Below are 25818 nucleotides of genomic sequence, written 5' to 3'. Positions count from 1 at the left end.
TCAATTTAAGCTTGAGCTTCTGGTACAGAATCACACATGTGATTGCTCTCTAGTTGCAATCATGGAAGTTGCTAGCACCCCGTTTCTCCTTTGGCCTTTCCTTTTCATTTCTGGGTGAGCATGAAGATAATGCTGGTGTCTTGCTCCTTGGACTTGCAATGCCCTTGTTGGCCTTACAATTGGCTTCCCAGGAAGCTCAAGCAGTGGGCAGAGAAGGGAGCTGGTCGAGCATTTTAGGAACTGAGCTGTGCTGGTTCTGTCTCAATTCTGAATCATGGAGGGTATTGATTTTGCTTACCCCTCCCCCACCACCTGGCAGTTGGGAGCCTGGGAAACTGTTGGGTGGAGGAGGAGAAGTCAGATCTCTTTATAGTCTGGTGAATGCCAGGGAATTGCCCATGGTCTTTGGTCTAGAGGGAGGTTTGGTCTGCTGAATATTGCATAAAGAAAATGAGCTATGCTGCCTGCCTACAGCTTGGAAGTTTTCCACGTACAAAGATTTTTGTTGTACACATTTATTATACATAGCCTTTGTGTTTTATAGGGCAGAACAGAAGAACTCCAGCCCATTGGGCAGGAGAATGTCTTTTCTTTTTTTTTTTTTTTTTTCAAATTTTCTGTGAGAGCTGAGCTTAAAAGATACGGTAGTGAAGGCCGGAGGTCTTTTTACATAAAGGTCACATCCTGATGTGAATGCAAGCCAAGCTTCTGCTGTGTCTGACAAGTTTTATGGGGGAGCAGAGGGTTTCTTATACAAATACGCATTACAGAGTCCCCTGTGAGCAACGGCAGTCCTGTCAGAGACATTGGGAATATTACTCTTGGTCCACAGCTCCCTGCCTTTCATGGTCCAGGTTCATTGTACACCTGAATTCTTTTTTACGGTTTGTCATTGTGATCATTGTATGATTTGCATCTGGGTTCTTGCTACTCAAAGTGGAGTCTCACAGTTGAGAATGACCATCTATATCACCTGGGAGCTTTGCAGAAGTGTAAGCCCTACCCACAGGCCAAATGAATCAGAATCTGCTTCTTCTCCCCCATAATCACCCCTGTATAGAACCCAGGGCCTCATGCATGCTAGGCAAGAACTCTACCACTTTCTATACTTCCAGCCCCCCAAAAGCTGCATTTTAACCAGTCAGTGCACTTGTACATGAAGATAAAGGTCATATGTGACCCTCAGAAATGTATCCCTCGTGGGTGTTTCTGATGTCCTCGTAAATGTGAGCAGGGGTGCATGCCACTCTGCCATAAATGAACATAAGGGCTCAGGGTTGACCTGGGTGCCAAAGACAAAAAAAAAAAAAAAAATGTATGGTTGCCTCTTTCAAAAAGCTTCAAATAGCTTCAAGTGTAGTTTGGGATAAAGAAAGCAGCAGTACACCCTTGTCTATGGACTTAACACACACACACACACACACACACACTGCACCAATCCCCTTCCCTGGAAACAGATTTCAGGACTCTGCCTCCAAAGCCTTTGTATGGGTCAGCAGGGGGCTGCTTATGTGAAAAACAGGGAAGTCTGCTCCAGACCTGCTCTGTCACACACTTGGGGTGAGATTTTAGCACTTACATTTTAACAATGCACATTAAGAGAGCCACTGACCTGGGTGTGGCCCTGATTATGCAGTGTGATGTGAAGGGACATTTAAATTGTCTCAGAGTGTTGAAGGAACCATTCAGGGATTTCCTTCTAATACAGGGAGAATTCAAAGCATCTTCTAGTTCAAAGCTGCTTTAATCTTCCGCTGAGGCAATATAAGGATCTCTGTGGATAGCATTTAAGGATAGTTGAAATTTATATTTACATATTTTCTAGTAGCATGTTTTCCAGGAGCAAATTATAATGCTTTGTTCTGTAATGAGGTAAGAGCGTGAACATTGTTATGACAATCCCATGACTTTCTTGTTTAATGTTTATACTCATCTAATCAAACAAATTGAAATTGGATTATGTCTGTTGCACATTATAGCAGTTATTATCCAGTTTAAATGCAGGTCTGAAAGAAATAAAATTGATTTTTTTCTATGCTACTTGGGGGAACATCATAGGTTATTGGTATGCTGGTGGAATTTTCAATTAGCTTTGGATAAAGAAGAGAAAGATAAGTGGCTGGGGTTTTTCCTTAATATCTTATGCAAATAAACCATAATATTTCATTCTAATTAGGAAGTGAGATGACTTAAAAATTTGGTGATCTGCTTCCATATGTTTGTAAAGCATGTCAGGTTTTTAAAGTGGATAATAATTTTGAGGAACGTTTTTATTTTCAGTAAGGAAGAAAAGTAATAGAGAACACCCTTATAATGCTCAGTTACTACAGTCACCTCTACCTTATTTATCAGGGAATGAGCTAGAATAGATACCAGAATTTCACATATAACCAAATGTATTTTCTATGAACTAGGCCTTTTTTTTTTTAAATTACTTTGATCCTGCAAACATCTTTTGTGTGCCTACATTTTGCAGATACTGCACCAATGCCACAGACTCATAGTTGATCTAACAGGTCCTTTACCAAAACTAATGTTTCAGTACCCCCAACTGCTACCAAAGCAGAGCTGTGGGCCAGAGAGCACAAAGGCATATGAAGAATAGAAAACAGCCTCATGGAAAAGGTGACATTTGATCTGGACCTTGACTCTGAAGTAGGTTTTTGCAAAATGGAAATTATTTTTTAAAATGTAAAAGCATTTTATGCTGAACACATGGCCATTTAAAAAATAGAGAAAGTGTTACCTTTTTAAACTTAATCATTAGTGAATGTGTTAAGTGCTTATTGTACATCAAGAAATGTGCTGGCTGCTGAAAATGTAGAGGAACAGTCTACGAGACCACCCTCGTGTCTCATGATTTGCCAGGAAGACTCCCAGTGCTCACTGAATGCTATTATACACACAGTTGTGGTTCCTTATGGCAAAAGGATTCAGATTAAAATCAGCCACAGGAGGACGCACACAGGGCAGAGTCCAGGCAAGTCCCAACACAGAGCCCATACCTTCCTCTTCCTCGAGATTGTGGTCAGCATAACTTGCCTAGTTTTTTTTATAAAACAGAAGCCCAGAGTATTATCAACTGGGGAAGCTCAGCTGAGCCTCAGTGTCCAGAATTTTTACTGGGGTCCCATCACATAGGCATGGTTAACTGGTCCAGGGTCCACTCTCAGTCTCTGGCACCTGCAGAGATGGACAGACACTGCAGGACCCAAGACCCCCAGGCAGACAACAACCCTCCTATCAGACACAATCTTCCAGGGTCTTAGAGATTGACTCCCAGAAGGCAAGGGCAAAAGCCAGACCTCTCTTTGGCCAACATTAAATTCTAAACTATACAAAACCAACCAACCAAAAAAAAAAGACTACTATAAGTTTGTAAACCCACCACAAAGTCAAGGTGGTGAAAAATGAATGATTATCCAAATTTTACTATAATACCAAACTGCAAAAAGGACCATGAAAGAAAAGGGAGTGATGCTGTGAGGGAGGATGCTGCCAGTTGGGGAATTTTTCCAAAGGAATGAGATTTAAAGGCTGTGAATTAGCCAAGCAAGCAGTGCAGGGAGCAGTTAGTGCAAAGGCTCTGGGGTCGGAAGTAGCTGGGCATGGTCCAGGAACTAGTTAAGAAGATGAGGCTGGAGTAGAGAGGAGCTAATGTAGTTATAGCAATGGCTAGAAAAAGAAGCAGCGCCAGACTCTGGTGGCCTCAGAGACTCTAAATTGTGGATATCATCTCTAATGCCATAGGAGTCCCCAGCAGGGTTTTAAAGCAGAAGCACAGATGCTCATTTTCTTTTTTTAAGGGACACATCTATAGATGCTGTGAGAATGACCCACTGGGGACAGGAAGGGAAGAAGGAGACTGTTTCCAAAACTACTGCAACTGGGACTAGGGCGGTGGCGTGGATTTGGAGAGAGGAGTCGAGTTGAGGGAGCAGCCGGAAGTTGGCAGAACTTATGAAGCTTGACTTTCCTGCCAGCAGACCCTCAGCTGTCACATTGTCCTGTCATCTGATGGGCATCTGGCAGGCCCATCTGATTCATTGTGTCCACTTTGGTACAGGAAGAGAATCAGATAACCAGACTCATTAGCATTGTGAGGAAGGAAGTGCCTTGAAGCCGTGAAGGGGTGACAGGTGCAATCTCATGAAATTGGTTCATCTCCAGGCTTGGCGATGCCTGCTCTGGCTGCAGAACCTCAAGCCTCAAATCCAACCCCAGCCCCACTTCCAGTCTGGACTGTGCTCCAAACACTTGGGGTTGCCAGAGCCATTAATTTAAATAATTCTTCTAAATAGCAGAAGTATTAGTGGTCATAGATTCAGATATGCCATGTATTCAATGCCCTCCCTGGAAAGACGATTGTTAACCAGAAAGCCTAATTTAAAATGGTCAGCACAGAGCCTGGCACTTCATAAATGTTGAACAAATGAGTAGATGTCTGATATTCTGTTTTAAAACACCAACATTAAAAAGAGTTTCCAGCTAGGTGCAGTGGTGCACTCCTGTTATCCCAGCGATTTGGGAGACTGAGGCAGCAGGATAATGAGTTCAAATCCAGCCTCAGCAATTTACCAAGGCCCTGAACATCTCAGAGAGACCTTGTCTCTAATAAAATATATTTTAAAAAAAGGGCTGGGAATGAGGCTTGGTGGTTAAGTGCCCCTGTGTTCAATCCCTGGTACAAAAAAAAAAAGTTTTCAATGGGTTCTGTGGGACACACCTGTAATCCCAGCAGTTTGGGAGGCTGAGGCAGGAGGATTGCAGGTTAAAAACCAGCCTCAGCAACTTGGTGAGATCCTGTCTCAAAATATAATAAAGGGGTGGGATTATGGCTTGTGGTTAAGCACCTCTGGATTCAGTCTCTGGTACAAAAAAATAAATAAATAAATTTAAATGTCCCCAACACCTGTGGATTGTTTTATCAAATCCAGAAAAAAAATCTCCTAGTTATACACTCCATTGACTTTCCATGTGGATTTCCTATTTTCTGTACCTTTCTCTGTAAAAGAAGTGCATGGGACTTTGTAGAAAGACGTGACTGATGTTCTCTGCCAATTTTAGTTTAATTGATCACTTAAATAACTTAATCTCGCCCAGAAACAATTAGAAAAGGGAAGTGCTTTCAATGCACACAGAATATTGTCAGCAAAAGATCTTAAATTTTCCTTTCAAACTCTTACTTTGGCTCATGGCTGGCCTGTACTCATATTTAAAATGCTGTCACTTAGCCAAGTGGACACTTTTCTGCTCCATGTGTGTGGGGGAGGGGTTCTTAGCTAGAGATGACCGTTTCTGGGTGCCAGTGTGATCTTGGCTTCAAGGCAGCTGTAAAACTAAAGATGACTTAAGAGAAGCAGGGATCACGAAGTGGTGTGGAGGTAGCCTACTATTAAGTGTTTTGTATAAATTGGCAGGCAATCTGTAAAATACTTCCAGCTCAGTTCACAAATTGCTGCCTATCAGACTTCAGGTCCTTTCTGCTTTTGTGCGGTCCTAAAAGCTTTCGTGGCTGTGGATTGCAGTAACCCCCGCCCCCCGCCAGCAGGGTTAGCATGAACTTTCCCAGTGCTGAGAATCCAAAAAGGGAGTGGTCGGCCCAGAAGGGGAGCAAGTGGTGTGGGTTGGGGTAGGAAGCGGGTTCTGCCCCCTCTTCGCTTGCTCTATGCGGGGCAACCCACAGCTGGGAGCACCTGCCATGAGCATCTGGCGCAGCACCTGGCCAGAGCGCAGCGGGCGGGCAGCAGCCCCGCAGCCCAGCAGCCAATGAGCGGCGCGGCTGCTGGGGAGGCGGGCTGCACGGGCGGGGCGGGCCAGCGGAGGCGCGGAAGCCGCTCACTTGAACTTGAGAAGAACAAGCCCGCTGCTGGTTTGAGGGGCAGCACTCAGCTTGCAGGTGCTGGCACCTGGGCCCTGTCCTGTCGTAGCCTCTTCCTAGTGCCCTCTGGAGACAGCATCCCCGCCCTGCCCCAGGGCCAACCCGAAGACAAAGGTGAGGAACTTGGGAGGGGCGGTGCGCCTTTGTCTGCAGGTGAGTTCCGAGGGTCCAGGGTCTGAGTCGGCAAGGCGGCTGGAGACCTGCGGGACAAAGGCTGTGCCCTCCTTCCCTGAGTCAGCTTGTCGCGAGCTTGCTGGTCGTGGGCTACTGGAAGATGTCTTTCTGCCTCGCAGGAGGAAGACTGAGGGATGTGAAATGAGGGGGAGACGTCCTTTGATCCCCATTTATATCAGCGCGGCAGGGAGCGGTTCCATAGTGGACTATTGATGGTCTGCGCTGGACATTTCTGATACACCCTGTGTTGTATGATTGAACCAGCGAGTGCTTTCATCTCACATTCCCCCCCAGGGAATGAACATTTATGTCTTCTTTCCTAAATTAGGAGTGAAAAATATTGCAGGGTCTTGTTAATGCAATATTTGGATTAAAAGCACTATCCTTTGATGTAGGAAGATTACATTTGCAAATAATTTTAGTTACATGATTTAGAATATTGGTGTTACTTCCATGTGAGAAAATGTCTCGAATTCCCAGAATGTAGAAAAGCAGCCAACTTGTCTCATGCCTGCTCTTGGCATTGAAAAAGTAGTGTTTTTGAAAAGAAAAAACATGATGATTTAAATATTGCTTACAACACTTGATTAGATTCTCAAGAAATCTGTGCCTTTTCTAGCTATTATCTGTTTTCTTATACTAATATTGTAACCAAGCATGTCTATTGATCCCCTAATTAATGTGTAACTGTGAATCTTCATTACTGTTTTCTGTGGAAGGCGGAAGGAGGAGGCAATCCCATTAGTCTTTCCCCCTCTTTTTATAACTCTTGCAGCTGCAGCCTGGCTTTGACTTGGATCATGAATGAGGGGTTTGCCTGTTCCTTTTGGGTTTTCTTAGACCATGGAGCAGTCTGTCCCTCCTCCACCCTTGCTCTGACAGAAAAGCTGCTTGTAAGTTTGGTGCCTACTGTTCAAATCTTTGCTGCTTATTGCCTTTTAGTTATTTGCTTTTGGAAAGGAATTGTGTGTCCTGTGGGCTTCCCAAGAAATTAGAAGCACAACATATTGTGAGGAAAACTAGCCCTACATCTGTGTTTGTGAATTTTAGCTGCAGTTTTGTAAAAGTTGTCCATAGCCACGTTCTCCAAAATGGAATGAGAATTAAACGTTTAACGAGGGAAAGACTTTCCACAAAGCATCATCCATGGCACAAAAGAAGGTGCCGATGATTCTTGGCTCAGTGGTGAGAACCCCACTTTTCTAATAGCTGGCACAATTTTTTTAGTTCTCCTAGCTTTGGAAGACTGTCCTACGTTTTCAGTAGTAGAGATCATTTATTTAACAGGTGTTTACTGAACGTCTGCTGTGCGCTGGGCATTGGCGATGGCGATTAAGTGGTAAACACAGCAGGTAACTTCTAGCTTTTTGTGGATCACACGCTCATAGAGCACATTTCAGGTCCTCTGAACCAGAGCTTACCTGGGGAGCAGAATGAATAACACTGATGTTGCTGCTGGCTGCTGCCCTGGAGGTCAGCTGAGCCCAGAGTGTAGGTGCAAACAGGTGGAACCCAGGTCATCTCCACTCCTAGGGCAGAAATAGTAATCCTACCAGAGTGTTGTTCTGCACAGGAGTCAGTCTTGAACTTCCTTCCCTTGATCATACCTCTCCAAGAAGGCAGCATAAAAAGCCAGAGTTGAGAGTTTGAACAATGGCATTGTTTACACAGTCTCTTTCACTTCAATGAGCTTTCACCTTGAACAATGCCCAAGAAGATGAATCTCATTCTGTACCACTGCCTGAGGAAAGCTCTACATCTGTCCACTGTCTCCCTAAAGTTAAGAGATGACTCCCAGGTTAAGGGGCCTGGAACACAGTTGAAAAATGCCTCTTTATTCTCTATATACCCTTCCTGAGTTTTAAGGAGTGAATTGATGACATATAACTTCTTATGCATCTGGATTTTCAGACTTTTCCACAAATTCCTAGGACCACATGCTAAATAGTAGTGTAACTCCCCCCCCCACCCCAGTGTCTCTGTTAATCAGAATATGGCAGTTTTGTGAAGTTCTTAGGCCTTTGAATGCCTCAAGCCCTAGCATGGTACCTGGCTTAGGATCTCTCCATAAGTAATTGAATTGTTAAATGGGCAGATGAAGGAAGGAAGATGAAAATGCTTCCTTGTCTGTGTTTAGGGTTTAATTATGACCATCTTGGCATTTGTAATCTATGGTTTAAGCTGCTCGGCAGACACAGAGCATCTACTATGTGCCAGACATCTTGAGAAGTTTGTAAAGAAGTGAGATAGACAAGGTTTCTAGACACAGATACAGAAGATAAGTCAGAAAAACAATTTAGGAAGCAGAATGGATCATGCTGACTTCCTCGAAGACAGCCACATGGTGCAACAGAGACTAGCCTGGTGGGGAAGGAGCCACCAGGAGGCAGCCCCCATCCTAGGAGGTGACTGTGGAGCTGGCCTTGAAGGGTGAGAAGCCAGCCATGGGGGCAGCAGGTGGGAAGGTCTGAGGGAAGGGCCAGGAGCAAGGAGGCCAGGGTCTGTGCTGGGGTAGAGGAGGTGGGGACAGATCGTGTGGGACTGTAGTTGAAGATCTGGGGTTTATTTGGATGGCCACAGGAAGCCCTTAAAGAGTCATACCCAGGGAGATGCCATGATCTGATGGATTTCATACAGAAATGGGCAGTGCTGTTGAGGGGAAGGGACATTGTGGAAGTAGGAGGTCAGTTAGCCAGACCTGGTCCGGGTGAGAGCAATACCATGGTGTGGGAAGCCCCCTTGAAGGAACACACCTTCAAGTCCTGACACAGGGGGCTCTGACCAATCACTGCATTTCATAGTGACTTGGGCGTGGCTCCAGGTGTAGCTGTACCACTGGGGTTGAGTTACACTCACCTGTTTCCTTGTAATCCTACCCCTTCTGCCTTTTTTGGATAGAATGTTCTAAGAAACAGTGTCACCCCAAATAAAAGCCCACTTCCAAGAATGTGCTTGCCTGCCTGCCCCTCCCTCCCTTCCTCCCTCTCTTCCTCCCCCTCTCTCTCTCCCTCCCTCCCTCCCTCCCCCTTCTCCTCTCTCTGTCTCTCTCTCTCCCTCCCTCCCCCCAGCCTCTCATGACATTCCCTTGCTTTCTTTTGGGGGGAACTTGAGGCTGGGAGCCAGGGAAAGCCATCCTAAAGCTTGTATGAAGGTACTTCGTGTCTGTGTTTTATTTTGCATTACCCCAAATTCACACAAGTGACTTTGGTTCAGCCATCCACGCTGGTCAGGGATGGCACCATGGTACAGGGCGTGAAGGGAGGCAGGTGGGTCAGGAAATACTGGAGGTTGAACTAACAGAGTTGACTATAGATGATGCAGGAGGGTGAGTGATCTAGAGCTACTCATTGGTTATTTCCGTTGGAAATACATATTCATAGAAATAATGATTGTTCAAGGACAGAGTTATTAAGTAATACAGGAACTCACTTTAAATTTATGTTGTGTCAAGACCTTGTCTTAATTTTGTTTTATTCTGCAACATGGATGATCAGACATACCCTGGGGAGTCTTGTGCCTTTGGCCAATTCTCCAAGACATTTTTACCCTTCGCTGCCCTGCTGTCCTTCTCAACTGGTTATTAGACCTTTGAGCACTCTGTCCCTTGGCATAACAATAAAGGATCAAGATAAGAAAAGAGGACAGGTTTAAGCCTTAATCTATATGAAATTATTCTACCTCTGCTCCCAGTTTTATAAGAAACCATTGATAACTGCATTTGAAGTTATTTATTTCACACTCCACACGCTCTGTAGCTCTAACCATTGATATTCGCTCATATATGAAACTTGTTTTAGGGGTATTGCAAATCAAAGAGAGCTGAGTCCTTAGTATCTTCAAAGGCCAGAAAAGTCATTTCCTTTTTTTTTAATATTTATTTTTTAGTTTTCGGTGGACACAATATCTTTATTTTATTTTTATGTGGTGCTGAGGATCGAACCCAGTGCTCCGCGCATGGCAGGCCAGCAAGCTACCGCTTGAGCCACATCCCCAGCCCAGGTCATTTCCTTTTATGTGAAAAATAGAAAAACAAAATGTGATGCACCTCGACTTACCATCCCAATAAACATATGGTAAATTGAAAATATTGAAAGTAGAAAATGCAGTCAATCTACCTAGCCTACTGACCATCCTTCCTGGCCTAGCAACACAATACATCATAGTGTGTCCATTGTCGCCCCTTGTGACCATGTGGCTGTCTGGGAGCTGTGGCTTGCTGCCTCTGCCCCAATCATAACAGAGTATGGTACTGCATATTGCTAGCCTGGGAAAAGATCAAAATTGGAAGCACAGTTTCTACGGAACATGTATCACTTCCACACTATTGTAAAGCTGAAAAATCATCAAGTGGTAGCATTGTAAGTTGAAGACCATCTGTATTGAGTTTCTGAAGGGATTTTCTGCCCCCCTCCTTTTAGTTCGAGTTATGAACTTGAAAGCTGATAGCATCTTCGCCGGGGGACTTTGATTTTGAAAACAACTTTCGTTTGGTTTTGCAAAAGAATAAAAAAATATATATTGATGCAGAAAATATTCCGTCTGTAGTTGGTTTTCTGAACAGATGGGAAGGGGCAGGAGTGATGGGGGCTGCCAGCCTTTCCTGTTCTGGAAGCCTGGACTGGTTACCCTACAACATGTAGGCTTGTCTGGGGATGAATAAATTATGACAGTTGAAATAATTATGATAGGGAAAAGCAGCTGCCGCAAGCACAGTTGACAATTGGGGCTGCGTTGGCCTGATTCTGTCACGTTAAAGCATGCATCTGTTTGCCAAAGTACCTGAAAATGCTGTTTTCGAGGATTCTGGTGGGTTTTGTTTTTCATTTTTCTCCCCCTTGAAGCTTTCTAAGAGTCACACCCCCTCGTGACCTTTGTGAAATAACATAGCTGGGCAAAGATCCACATGGATGCTGTTTCCCATATTGGCCATTCATGTAAGATTTCAGCCGAGCAAAAGGTTTTTTGTTTTGTTTTGTTTTGGTTTTTGTAATAATGGAGATTGAAACCAGGGCCTCATGAGTGCTAAGCAAGAGTTCTACCACTAAGCTGCACACCAACCTGACTTTTTTGGTTTTAAGGAATTTGCAGGTTGGAAAAGATCTTATTTCTCCACCTTGGTTGCTATGGTTAGGATGTAGTTTGAGGGTGTCCCCAAAGGTGCATGAGGTTGGTCGCTGGTATGGTGACATGGAAGTGGTGGAACCTTCAGGAGGTAGGCCCTGAAATTAGGTCGTGGGTTCAACACTCTTGAAGGGATTAATGTTGGTCTCAAGGGAAGTCCCTTGAGAGTGGGTATTTTATAAGTGAGCCTGGCCCCTCTCCTAAATCTCACTTCCTGTCTTGCCAAGTGTGGTTCCCCAAATAGTAATTTAGGAAAGAAAACATAAATGTGCATTCCCTGGGGGGAATGTGAGATGAAAGCACTCGCTGGTTCAATCCCACCATGATGCTATCCACCATATTTCGATGTAGCCACATGGCCCTCACCAGAGCTGAACAGATGCTGGTGCCATGCTCTTGGACCTCCAAACTGTGAGCTAAACAAATGTCTTTTCTGTATAAAGTACCCAGCCTTAGGTATTATGTTACAGCAACACAAAGCAGACTAACACATGAGTGGAATAGTTTCTAGCCAGTCCTGGAATTTGTCATCATTGTCAGGACTTACTCCACAACCGTAGCCAATCACAAAGTCTACTTGGTTTCTGTTCTGCTATTACCATCTTAAAATTTTTAATAATATTTTAACAGGGAGTTTTGCATTTCAATTTTCTACTGGGCTGTACAAACTATTTAACCAGTGCTTCTCTTTATATGATGCACACCTGAATCTGTACAGCAGGGGTCACACACTTTTTCTGTAAAGGCCAAATAGTAATTTTGTTAGGTGCCATGGGCCATATGCTCTCTGTTACAGCTACTCAGCTCTGTGGTTGTAGCCCGTGAGCATCCCTAGCCTATGCCCAAGCAGATAAGTATGGGTACCAGTGTTGCCTCATCATAGTACAGAGGGGCAGTTTGGCTGGTCATAGTTTGCCAATCCCTGATCCAAAAGAACTGAGTGAAACACACAGTTAAATTAGGGACTTCTTGTCTTTTGTAAATAAGAAGCCTCAGTCACCTTTGGCCAGCTCTGTGGTGTGCTATAAACCAGTCCCCAAAGGGAATTCCTGCCGAAGGTCAGTCTGTTTAACCCACACATGAGCCCCTTCTTTACAGTGCTTCACTTATTCTAGTTGTGAATGAATATGGACAGTAGCAGCAGGAAGGCAAACCCAATTAGTAAACAGGGTGGAACGGCGGTAGCATTATAGGTTTTCTTAAGATTTTTTTGATCATATTAGATTGAAAACAAATGATGCTGGAATAAGAGACTATAAAAATAACCTCATTAGGAAAAAAATAAATGTTATGTTCTCTTGTGCCATATCAAGAAGGTAATGGCTCCTTGGGGGGTTCCAGGCCCCTTTAGGGGATGGTGCTCAGTGTGGCCTTCAGTCGGTCTGCTGCCCCAGCGTGTGTGGGATGTGTTGTTTGGGGTCTTTTCCCTAAGTGATAAGCAAAGGTTTCTTTCTCCTACAATACAAATAAAAAGTATCTGAAGAGTCGGTAAATCTTCATAGAAATCAATATACAAGGGAAATTCATATATTGATTTCTAGGAACAGAGAAGCTGTTTTTCATTTAGACAAATGTCCCAAAGAAGGAATCTGGTTTGGGGCCCTGGAAACATCATTGTCATTTCTGCTGGAGGTGATCGGAGAACAGATTTGCTTTGCTTTCAAGTAGAGTCACAAGAGATTAATGGTCTTCCCAGAACTTGCCTCCTGCCCGTTCCGATGAAATATATGTTTTATTAGCATTGTTTCAGATGACATGAAAATGGAATGTGAACTAAAGTCATTTTTTAAATGTTGTCCTGTCATAAACAACAGGAGGAGGAAGAGGGATCCAGCCAGCTGCCTCGGCTTCGTTCCTGAGGTTCTGCCCAACCTCATCCTGTTCAGATAATGTGCTCATTCTTTCAGAAATGCCCCTTGATGTCAGCTTGTGCCAGGTGCATGACCAAGGCAGAACACTCTCACTTACATGGACTGTCCTTTTATTGTGAGGCGAGAAAAGCCGTTGGAGGTGGCCGTGAGAGTTGGCCAAGTCAGGGTCCCCGAGGGGTCTTTTGGAGACAGTGATGATCAGGAGGAATCTGCCACACAGGGACTTGGGGTGACGAGCAGCCCAGGCAGTGGCAACAGCAAGCAAAGAGGCCCCAGGGTAGGAGGAGGCTTGTGTGTTCAAGGGCCCTGTGTGGATGGCGTGGGGGGAGGCAGGAAGTTTGAGGGCAACTGTAGCCTGAGAGTAACAGGATATAGGGAAGGGAATTTAGACCAAGCACAGCATGTCATTATTGTCAAAAGTGACAGCAGTAGTGGAACCGAAGTCCAAAGGGACAGAGAGAGAAGGGGAGATCTGGGACCACCTCTGCAGGGATCCTGAGCCCAGCCAGCTGATCCGGAAACGTCCCCTAGAAACGCACCCTCGGCCTGTCCTGGGATTACCTAGGTGTCCTCTCTGTGACCTGCTAGTGACTCCTGCCCTACTTCTTGCACGGAAACCTGCGTTCCTCTTGGGAAAGCTGCGATCCTCCCTGTTCTCTACCCGAGTCTTGAGGCGTCCACTCGGTCTGTGTGTCAGATGGGCCTTCTGGTGGGAGGGCTTTTGTGTTGGTCTCTGCCCTCAGGCAGGCAGCCAGCCTGTGGCTTCCCAATCCAGGTGTCATCTATGGAACTTTATGATTTGACAGTACCCTAAGCTCCTGCTTTGCAACAGTGACACTCACTCAGTGTAAGTTGTGCACGTCCTTTCTCTCAGTCGGTGGAGCAAGGTTTTTTTCTATTTTGTTTTAAACTGTAACAGCACAGATGAAAGCTGAAGCTCGCTAATTCTTGATCTCTTCAAAGATGGGCTTTAAAAAAAAAAAAAAAAAGATTCGTTTCCTGGTTGCTTTAAATATTCTTTTTTCCCCTCATCAGTAAGCTGACAGGTAACGATTGTCTTCTCTCCAGTGGCTTGAGAAGGTCCTTTGTTTAGAAGAATGTGCCTTGAATTTCAATAACCCTGCACCATTTGAAACCTCAGCATCACACTTAGCACACTGGAACTCCCAGGCTCCCTGCTCCTGCATTAATAAATAGCTGCAAGGTGCTGGTGGGCAGGAGCAGGTGGAAGGAGGCCTGCTTGGGAAGGGAGGCCCCTTGGTCTGGGGCAGGTGTTCTGTCACCCGTTGGTCCTTGGAAGGATAGACCCTTTATCCAAGCTGAATCCTCTGACTCTCACCAGGAACCAGATGGGAAATTTGCATAAATTTGGTATTCATGTCAATGCTGAGGTCCTTCACCTGCAGGGTACAGAATCTACAGGGGTCTCAGAATGAGTGCCAGGAATTAACAAACCTTTCTACCTCTACCTGCTTCAAGATGATACATAAAATTGTCATAAAATTATCTGGAGTGGATCACCAAAAGGTTCCACGATTCAAAAAAACATTAGGAAGTTAGGAACATTCACGTTTCTTGTAGATTAACTCATACTTACTCCTCACACTCACTTAGGATGGGAAGACCACTAGTGTGTCCATTTTATAGATGAAGAAACTGAAGAAAAAAGAGGCCAAGGGTCGGCCAGGGACAGACAGCTAATAAATGTCAATCACAAAGTGGGGGGTGGGAAGTGAAACTGGGGGAGGAAAACAGACTTGAATCATGGCCTAAAGTTTTACAGTTTGCCCTTCATTGTTATATAAATGAATGACCATGATCGTGGCTCAGAAGGCCCCCTGGTAGCAAGCAACAGCATCCAAAAGCACTCCTGCAGGAGTGGAGCAGGCTGGGGCACTGGCGAGCCCTGCCCTTGCCTGCTCAGTTGTGGAAAGTGTACCATCGTGCGTGGCCTAAGACGGGGTGACCATGCCGGGGAACATGAGGGATGGCATGTAATTCCTGAAAGCTGCAGTAGTGCCATCCTGGTGTGTCATCATGGTAGGGATTTTTTAGGTATTTCCTATTCTTTTGGACACCCAGTGACACACTCCAAGACCTTCTTTTACTTCTAACTTCTATTAGGAGAACACTGCCAGTTACTGCCGTCTTCCTTTACCTAAGGAGCAGCCACCAAGAGCAAGCTGACCCAGCAGCCTCGGGGTGTGCGGCTCCTGTGGAATTCCTCTCGGGGTTTAATTCTTTTCCCTGGCATCTTGTACAGGGAGGAGGGAGGACACTTGTGCCTGACTCTAAATTTAGCCTCTGTGCTCTCAGAATGGCTGGTCTTGTGCAGAAGCCCAACTTTGAGCTGATGGGTTCCCCCCCCCCCCAGCAAATTTATAAGGTGCTGAATTGGTGGAGCAGCTGCCACTGTCTGTGACTCTTCTGGATTTTTGAATGACATTTCAAAGATCCTTTCAAGTCTCTATTTGTGGCTGATTTTCAGTTCACCCTAAAATCAAGCAGTGTCTGTTAACCCCCCAAAGAAGTAACTGATCAAAGTTTGTAGTATCATTTTTCCAAGTTCTACCTTCAGGGGAAACACGGTGTCTCTGAGTTCCTTAAGCAACTCACTAGCAGTTGAGTCGGACTTAAAATATCCAAGGCTGCAATAATTATACACACAAGAAAGAGGCTGTGTCCTCAGGTCTTTGAGGCAGAGCACTGACTCCTGGGCAGGTATTATCCTATACTTGACATAGGCATTTTGTTGAGTAAGAAATTAAAAGCTTTTGGCTTTGGCATAAGTCAAAAGGTATTCAAAGAACATTGCCTGTTGTTCTCTGCTGTAAGAGTCAAAGCACTTACATCCTTTTCTGATAAAAATCTGAGCACTATGAAGCAGCCAGAGCCTCTCATCTGAGACGGGAAACCCAAGGCTCAGAAGGGGTCAACTCCTTGTACGAGGTTGCACAGCCATTTGTTCAAACTGGAAACAGAATCAAGGCCTTTGGGTCCTTTGCTGATAAGCTAAGTTGGCTCCAGAGATTGGCTTTGACAGGTGAGCCCAAGGTGGTTTGGAGGGACATGAGCTGGAGGGGACTCTGTCATCCTGTGGGAGATGGTATCCAGGAAGTGGGAGAGAGGGCCACAACTCCTTCCCAGGGTGACTGTCCCTTCATGGTTGGAGACGGTCCATCTCAGATGCCTATAGCCCAGCTGAGACATGGACCCATCAGATGGTCTTGTGGTCATAGCTCACAATGCAGACCTGGCACATCATCTAACTCCACGGCTCATTGTGGCTTAGAGCCACGTGTCTGTGTCCCCTTTTTCTTCATGAAGAACCTGGGCCCATGGGGTGTCATTTCTCACATAGCGTGCCTAAGAGGGAACCCAGAAAATTCACACTGAGTGAACAGAGAAAAGGTAAGTTCTGTACCCAGAGGAACATGGCTCGTCCACTGCCTCAGCCTAAAAAACTCCTCCTAGGAATTTCTAGTTACCTCTCCTCCTGGGAATGCCTAACTACCTCTCCCCAACAGAAGTTCACCAAACGGCAGGAGGGTTCTTTAAAATTGCTCTAAAATCCCAGGTTCTTTCCAAACCCACAGGCCCTGCCTTGAACATTGTGCTTATGGACCCTCTGGGGCTTCCGTTTGGAAGACATTATTAGAGGGAACTGTAGGACTGTGGAGAGTGGGTTACCCATCTAGGAAGATCAAACCCTGTCTTCACCACATATAGGCTGTGTGACTTTGGCCAAGTTGCTCAAACTCTCTGACCTTGTTTCCTTAGACATCAGTGAGAACAGTAACATTGGCTTTGTCAGGTTGCTATTAGGAGCCACACAGAATCGGAGCTCAATAAAGGGTAGTTGCTAGATGTCTTATTATTACCATAAGTTTTAGTGTTGTTACCTGTGCCGGAGAGTAGAGTACCACAGTGATTTCCCTTTAATACTGAGATGGATACGTGCATATTTTATTTAAAAAATTCATATGTGCTTATATAATATTCAAACAAATATATTAAATCCTCATAATTCCCACTCCAGTGCCAATTTGGATGTTATGTTGTTTTAGATTTTTTAAACTATGTGTATATGAAAATACAGGCTCCGATCCCTTTTTTGAGGTTTTTCATTTGAGACCATATAACTGCAGCTTTGGTTTGTTAGCCTGCCCCGCCCCCCACCCCCCCCACCCCATCTAACAGTATGTCAAGGTCATTGCTCTGTATCCATGTGTGCAGCTCTGGCTCACTGGTGTGCTTGGAGAGTTTCACACCATTGTTTCAGCTCTTAGCCCTGCAAGGTCCCACTGACCGCTCCCTGACCCTGGCCACAGGCCACAGAAAAGAGTAGGTCTCCTTTCCTTCCCCTTGTCCCTCTGGTGTCCTCCTCTCTAGCCAGTTGCCCATGCATAATGCCTCTGTGCCCTTGGGCCTCCCAAATTGGCTGTGTAGAGACTAGAAGGGAGTGTGTTGGGCTCAGGGCCTCCACTCACTCGGGATCCCGGGCAGCTCAGGGCGGGACTCAAAGCCGGCTGCCCCCAACCTAGGACTGCTCTGCTTTCCACTTCTCTCTCCCTGCCATTTCTCCGTCCCCTCACCCCTGGAGCCTTCATCTACTGGCTCTCCCACTTCCCACCTCTGCCCTCGACCTTCTACTCTGTCTCCCTCCCTGTTGCCTCTAAGAAAAGTACCTGGGTTGCAGGGTTGTGGCTGTGCTAATAGAATGTCCAGAGCATGGTGAAACAGGTAAGGCTCTGTCCGCGGCACTGTGTCTGTGTGTTTTTTGGGGGGAGCAGGTGGAGCTGGAAAACGAAGACGAGTCCTGTGCCAGTGTTGACTGCGCACGGTCTCCTGTGTTTGCCGTGATATTTTAAGCTTGATTACTTCCCCCACTTGATATGTTGCCTCTGTAAATTCAGCTGGCATCTCTTGGCTTCCTGGTAGCGTGGCTCAAAATACACTCTTGTGGGTGAAAGAGTTGAGCTAAAATAAGCACCGAAAGGCTATTAATTGCTGCAAAGTTGGGAAATAAGATGGGAGGTGGGTGCGCAGAGCTGCTGTGACTTCCCGGCCGCGGGGTGAATGCTAACGTGTTGTTTCTCTCTCTTCCCTCATGCCTGCCTGGACTCAGAGAGAGGTAACGCCATTCCCCTTCTCCCTTCATGGTGTCTCTGTCTGGCAAAGCTCACTGGCTTGTCTCCATGCACATCGCCACCCTCAGGCCCTGCCTTGGATAGGCAGAGCCTTGTTTTGTTTTGTTTAACCTTTGATCACCATCATTTAAAACAGAGCCCAGGGTTGTCTGGGTCCCTAATCTGCTGCTATATGTAACCCTGTTTGGGGAAGGTGATGGGCCAATGATGCAGCAGCAACCTGGTCCCTCCCACTAACACCTGACAGCCCTAATCAGCTGGCTAGGGAGTCAGTGTACAAGAAGTGTCCCATGTCGTGTACCGTGTTATGAAGGAGGACTTTCATGCTTCTTGAAGAATTGCTTTTAGAACTCACATGACACATTCTCCCGAGTTTCATTGGTAAGGTGTGGCTCTAATTTTAGTATCGATTATTAGCCAAAATAGAAGGAGTGTTTGGAAGTCTTCGGCTCCACCTTCAGTAGCTCGGTCACTTCAAGAAAACCTCCATTTTTGCTGGAAGAAAGATGTTGGAGAATTTCTACCTTGAAGGAGCCTGGGTGGTTTCCTCTTTGCATTGGAGTTGGTCTCAGGGAAGCTCCCTGGCTGGTTGGGAACTGGCAGATGAAGACAAGTCCTCTGTGTCTACTGCAACCAGCGGCCTGTATCTGATGGTGGTGTTACTGCCTCACTGGTGGCCATTCCTTTCCCGGTGAGCTGCTTCCATTGCTCAGAGGTAGGGAGGGAGAGGGAGCCCACGCAGAATGAATGGGTCACACTTCCAGGGTCAGACCTTCCAAGGGTGTGGGTAGGAGAATTTTTCACTTTTGGGGGGGGGGGGGCCCTGGCCCAGGAGGGTGGCTGTGTGCTCCTCACCTGAAGTAATGGCAAGACCCACCCCAGTGAGTGGAAAGGCTGTTCTCAGATGTTTGCTGATTCCTTCCCTCACTGTTGATTCAGCCCCCTCCCAGGGAATCCGTTACTCTGAACAGTATCAGCAAGACTCTGTACAAGAGAGGGCTGCACATTCGTTCGCCCAGCCCACCTTGATGTTGCAGGTGGTAGAATTTCGCATCTGCTGTTCACGCCATCTGCGCGCTTTGTGGAAGCGCCTGGAGAGGAATGGCTGGGGGCCTCTGGCAGATTGTCAGAGCTTAGCATCTTCTAAAGCTTGCAAAGAAAGAGAAAGGAGGCTGAGCCTCACCACACTAGAGCCTGAGCTTTGTGATCGGTGATACCCGTGTGTGGTGTTTGTGGTGTAGGGTAAAATATCTAAGAAAAATGACCCCAAAGACAAATGTTCTGGGCTGGCCGTCTAAGATGAAACTTCTTAGGCACTTTCTTCTTCCCTGTTCTTCCCATCCCCAAAACAAAATTTTCAAAATATAATCAGAGATTAAATGTACGCAGTCTTGGAGAGAGGATTCGCTTTCCCCCAGGCCTTGTATATCTTAGTAACCACATGTAGGGACAGCCCAGGAGCCCTGTAATTATGCTGTTTTCTCGAGGGAGCCCACCTTTTGAATTTCTTGAATTTCCTGGGCCCTCTGCAGGTGAAGCAAAAAAGTCAGAAATCCCTTCATCTAAAAAGGCTCAAAACTTAGCCCAGCAAGTCCCAAGTTTTCAGTCCTGCAGATATTTGAACAAAATTGACAGAGGAACACTGAAATAGGCTGGAAATCACCATCTAGAGTAAATGTATATTATTAGAATTACCATTATATAATGATCTGCCCTATATTATATGCTCTAAGTTTGATATAGGTGTTCCACATCTGGGACAGTGTCTGGATTAAGTCCCCCTTTGCTGCCATTTTGTCCTTATTTGTAGGAGGGACCTTGTGTCTGCCCTGGTAAGAACTTTGGTGGCTTGTAGCTTAACAAAGAGAAGACAGGAGGAAGGAGTCATGGGATACATCTTAGGAAGTCAACATAATTCAGATGGTTGCGGACATTTATTAAAACATCCTTTCTGGATAAGGAGACAATATTTCAAAGTGGGCTTTTTTTCTTTGACTTCTTTCCCCCTTGTTTCTGGTAGTCCCCACCATGTAGCCAGTGCCTGCCATGTGCCAGACTTCACAGATTCCCTACATCAAAATGTGTATTTGACCTGAGCAGATATGAATTACATAAAAGATGCTCCTGAGTGTTGGAGACGTGGTGAGGAGTGCCAACAGGGGTCAGGGCGGGGGTGGGGGAGGGGGTCACTGCCAGTTGCATGGGCTGGCATGTGATGACTGACAGGGCAGCTTGTTCCAGGCCTCTCCACAAAGCAAAACCGGCTCCAACTAGCAGAAGCTACAGGGAGGCGGGTTTCAGTGTCTCATTTAGCAAAAAAACACATTTTGGTTCACTGGGAGCTTTCCGACAGGACAGGCTGATTCATTAAGGAAATGAGATTTCATGTCCCTGAGCTATTCCAGGTACCGCTTGTCAGGGCTGCTGTAGAAGGGGCTTTGAAAAGTGAGTCTGTATAACAGCTAAGGGATCTGAGATGCCTCTTAAATTTTCTTGGAGAGGTAAACACATAAGCAGATTCTACTTACCCTGGGAGAGTTTCAGGGGAGAGATTTGGGGAAAGGGTAAATGATTCAGTCTTGGCTGGTTTTTAATAGGAGCCATTTGAATAATGAACTGTTGATCCACTCATTCCATAAAGATGGATCAAGCTCCTGGAGGGCGATGAGGATGCTGTACAGTCGAGAATAATAAAAGCAATCCTTGGTCCTTTTTCTTGGCCATTAAGAAATTTGAGGCTGTCAAAAACGTCTTAGCGCTGACATTTTTCTCCAGCAGAACCCAAAGCTGGTCCTGGGGGGGAATTGTTACTAGGAAGAACAAGAGCAAGGAGAGCTGGAAATACAAGGGCTCAGTCATCACATGGCCAATGGAGCTGCTTTCTGGTACCCGCTTCTGTTAGAATTGAAGGAGGAGACAGAAGCTCCAGCTCCAGCTACAGACCTTTTACTTCCTGGTTTTTGAGTCAGGGTCTTGCCGAATTGCTTAGGGCCGTGCTAAGTTGCTGAGGCTGAGCTTTGAACTTGCCATCCTCCTGCCTCAGCCTTCCGAGCGGCTAGGATTACAGCATAATCCCAGCACCCAGCACAATGAGGCCTTTAAATATCATTCTCCATCAGGCTCAGAGTAAGGGCCAGAAACCCGGCAGGGCACAAAGCGCTGCGCAGGGAGCCCAGGGCAACTGCGTGCAGCCTCTCTGTGAGGCCGCCCCACGGGGCCACAGGTGTGTGCAGAGGACAGTGCGAGTTCTTCCAAACACTCCTGACTCTTTTACCCTGTGGCTCTGCTCATGCTCACTTAAATTTTCTTTGAACCATCCTTCTTACCTTGTCCTTCTTACCCTGGCAAGGCCTACCTAAAGACACCAGCTCACATGTCACTATCTGTCAGTAACGCCAGGCAGTGGCTTCCTAGTCTGCAGCCTTGTCCACTTGCATTTGCATCACTGGTGACAGGGACCTAGTAGTGTCTTAGAAGGTAATTGTGGAGATAAATTGAATATTTTTTAGAATATAAATCTGTAAGGTCAGGTGTGGTGGTGCACACCTGTAATCACAGCTACTCAGGAAGCTGAGTCAAAAAGATCTCAAATTCAAGGCTACCCAGGACAACTTAGGACTCTTAGAACAACCAGTGAAGTGGCATCTGGACTTGACTCTCAATCACAGATTCTATAACTGGGTGTTCCACTGTGCACAGAGGAAGTGGCTCAGCGTGTCCAAGCTCCAGGCCCAAAGGAAGGCCTCCCTGCCTCTACAGACCTCCATGTTTGGGGCTGTCACTATTTGAGGGTGACTCAAGTTATGTTACATGGGAATAAAATGGGAGATGTGCAAACCTCTTGCAGAGAAAGTTCTTTATCCCCTGAGAAGCAGATGCAGCCTCCGGAGAGTGAGTTTCTAATCTCACCCACTGTGGTGGACCACAGACTCCTGCCTCCTTCCTCTGTCAGTCTGGCACCTGAAAGCAAACAGAAAGAGATGAGGCTGTGAAAAAACATGCGAGAAGTCCTCCAAAGCAAGCCTGAGGCTGCTGAGTTTCTCCTTTAGGAAAATGTGGGCTCCTCATGGTCACCCTTAAAGCCTTCATCGCCTTCCCCTGAGCCAAAAGAAAATGAAGATTAATAATGATAATTTTAAAAATTATGCCTGAGAGGTTACATATAAAAGAACAGAGGGCACAAAGCCGACCTCGGATAGGAATGATGTGTGGCTTATCAACCAGGGCCTGTTCCATTTGCCTTGGGATCATCACCCTGCCAGCTCAAGAGAGAGAGTACTGAACCTTGGAAGCTGACATCAGAGAATGGCAGTGCCAGGGAGAGACCTTAGGAATCGAGTTTTTCACCCTGTGTCCCGAGTTGTGCAGATGTCATATCCATACCCAAGATGCTTGGAAATGGAGGTGTTTCCGATTTGGGGGGGTTTCCCCCTGATTTTTGAATATTTGCATATGCACTATGAGATAACTAGGGGATGGGACCCATCTCCAAATATGAAATTTGTTTGTTTCACATACCCCCGGCACATATAGCCTGAAGGTAACTTCATACAATATTTTTAATAATGTTCTACATGAAGCAGAGTTTGTGGTATGGAATCTTCCACTTGTGGCATCGTGGCAGTTGGGATTTGGAGTTTGGATTTTCTGATTGGGGGTGCTCAACCTGTGTAACTGAGGGGAACCAGGAATGAGACTGGAGGTCGAGTTGCCAGAATCAAGCCACTGACATTCTGGCTGTTCTTTGCTGTCTCTTAGGACAGACACAGTTGAGACCTGTGCAGTCACTACAAGAGAGGATATAACAGAACTTATCCTTTGTGGTGCAGAATTACTTACTATGAGCATTTAGACTCAAACAGGACCCTGGGGGCTAGAGGGCCTGGCAGACCTCAGAGGTGGGCCATCCTGACAGGTGTGCTCTGGACAGCATAGGGAGGGTCAGTGGTCCCCAAGCATGAGATGTGACCACAATGAGCGGACAAGGAGACCCATCTTTTCTGGAGCAGAGGGAGAGCTCCTCTGTCAGGAGAACAGTGCTGGAGAGTCGGTAGGGCAGATTTTAAAATCCAAAGGGTTTTGGGCTTTCTGTGGGTGACCACAGGGAGCTTCAGAGAGATTTGGCCTCAGGCAAATGGCAGCTGTACGTGAAAGTTTAAAGAGCAAGGTGTTGAGATCTGGCGTGTGCTACTTCATGGCGCATCTAGGGAACAAGAGCAGCAAGAGGGAAGAGAACCCCAAACCAGGCTTCCCTGGAGCACGGCCTCCGGAGTAAGGCGCATCTTGTTATGTAATGTGTTGCTTCAGTGGAGGGCTAGCTGAGGATGGGAGGCACTCCTGGCCCACACGCACCCCTCCACCTGCTGTCAGGGAACCCATTCATACCTCTGGCTCAGTCTAGCTTCCCCTTGGGAAGTAGGACCAAGAAGATCAGGCGCTGTGCCTGGGGGTGGGGGTGGAGCCCTCCATCAGACAGTTCTGCTACCTGGCATCACCAGGTATTGGGGACGAATAAGGCACAGTTCATCTTCATGGAGCTTCAAGGAGTTGTGAGGAAGACACACCAGATACACTTGGTGCCCAGGGTGATGCCCAGGGTGAGCGCAGTGTGTATCGGAGCCGAGGAGAACAGGAGGGGTGCTCTCAGCATCAGCTGAGCCCTCCACAGGGGCAGCGGGGTGGAGAGCAGAGGCAGGGGACGTGCTCTGAACCCTGAGCTGAGCACTGTGGGGCTGGGAGGCAGGAGCACCAGACCTCCAGGTTGTACCATAGGGCCCACAGGGTTGGGTGGGGGGAGAAGGGGCGGGGGAGTCTGGTGTAGAGGACACTGACTGAGGCCACCGGTGAGGAAGCAGGAGGTTGGGGCAGATGTTGAGGTCAGGCGTGGACAGTTAAAGTGTCTGACAGCCAGGTCAAGATGTCCTGACCTGGAGCCCAGAGTCAGGAAGCTCCACTGCAGAGCTGCCCTGCCCAGCAAGACAATGGGACACTTCTCTGGCCAGACCATCTGTCTCAACCAGCCCTCCCTCACTGAACCCCACCTTTTTTCTGGCCTCTCTCACGATGGTCATTTGCCTCCAGTGGTAGATCCTCATGCCTTCCCAAGGATACCTCGGCTATCCTGGGGGTAGACTGTCCTGGTCTGTGAAAAGACTGCCAGTTCTTACATCACGAGAGAGAAATTTTCAATTACCAGGATCCTGGCTTATCGTCACGTGCAAATCAATCACTATGATCCGTGACCGCAGGGGTAAAGCGGGACATTTATTTTTCATAAACACTTTCAACTTTGAAAACCAGCATCCTCCAGTAATAACAGAGAGGAACGTAGACATGTCCTGTAGCCCTTTTGAAGCCGAGTCATGTCACAGCCAGCATCTTTTTCAACAGTAAAACAAATGCTAAAATCCAGCAGCCGCTGCTTGCTCTCGACAGCATCTGAACTAACGCTTCATAACAGCAATATCATGGGATGCTGCCCAGAGCCAGGGTTCAAGGAGTGGGTAGTGGCCTGCGGTGCCTTTGGTAGACTCTCAGTCCGCCGTGTCCGTGTTCCAGCGCACCCTCTGATTGCCCATCAACTTTCTCCAGCAGCTGTGGGTCGGGCGGTTCTTTGTGCTCGTGTTTCCACATCAGAGCCTGTTGTTCTGCTTCTGCTGCACAAACCACGTCTGTCCTGACACCACTCATGCAATTTGTGCTCTTCCAAGCCCGGGTTGTGTTGTTGTGATATTTGTTATCATGCTACACAGAAGGGCTCTGTGAAACTCGGCATTGGCCCAGCGTCGTTAGCTATTCCGGGAGTTCAAGAGCCTGGGTGTGGAGGACGCTGTAGTTATGTTACTTAGAAATGAATTCCTAATATCTACCAAACCGTGCTTCAGTTTTCTGTAGCTGTTAAAATTTTGGTTTGTTTGGGTTTTTTTAAATCATTTCATACATTGTTTACCACTGACATGCTTGCTGCTAGCTCCTTTAACATTCATAACTAGCATATGGGTTGGTAAAAGGTTCCTTTATTTAATGTACTGATACTTTTTTTTTCCCCATAGGGATTTTGCTTATGTAGCAAGAGATAAAGATACCAGAATTTTGAAATGTCATGTATTTCGATGTGACACACCAGCAAAAGCCATTGCCACAAGTCTCCACGAAATTTGTTCCAAGGTAAGGTGGGTCAGGGAAGAGCAGTGCACCTCTCTCTCCTCACCCCTTGAGCAGATGAAGGGATGTGGAAGGGCAGGAGAGGGGACATGGAAATCAACTCAGGGAAGAAGTGGGCAGATTGTTCAACCCATCCCAGTAAGGAATGGTGGTCCTTCAAAATCCACAGGGGAGCAGAAACAGTACCTCAGCAGATACCAAAGTCCTCAGATGCCAAGTCCTTTATATAATGTGGTGAAGTGTTAGCGTGTATTCTATGTACATTTTCCCATGTACTTCAAAGTATTTCCAGATTCCCTATCATACCAAATATAATATAAAGGCTTTGTAAACAGTTGTTTGACTGTTATTATTGAGTTCAGTACCGATATAGCTGTTGCAGGCTTACCTACATACACACTTTGGCACCACCATAACGTTTTTAACCCCTGGTCGCTAGAATCCACAGACTCAGAAC

The 25818-nt window shown here is 46.4% G+C and overlaps 1 protein-coding gene across 8 annotated transcripts in view; it reads left to right on the top strand.

Annotated features, from left to right (window-relative positions):
• The window catches only part of Apbb2 (amyloid beta precursor protein binding family B member 2), a 336129-nt gene that overhangs the window by 296266 nt on the left and 14045 nt on the right, over nucleotides 1–25818 (top strand). For all 8 annotated transcript variants that reach the window (XM_071614247.1, XM_071614246.1, XM_071614250.1 and 5 more), the window contains one exon: nucleotides 25250–25364. In XM_071614247.1, the coding sequence (XP_071470348.1) occupies nucleotides 25250–25364 (115 nt within the window). The remainder of the gene's footprint in view (nucleotides 1–25249; nucleotides 25365–25818) is intronic.

The sequence above is a fragment of the Marmota flaviventris genome, chromosome 7 (genome assembly GCF_047511675.1).
Source record: "Marmota flaviventris isolate mMarFla1 chromosome 7, mMarFla1.hap1, whole genome shotgun sequence".
Classification (NCBI taxonomy): Eukaryota; Metazoa; Chordata; class Mammalia; order Rodentia; family Sciuridae; genus Marmota; species Marmota flaviventris.
This window is presented reverse-complemented; position numbering and strand designations above follow the sequence as displayed.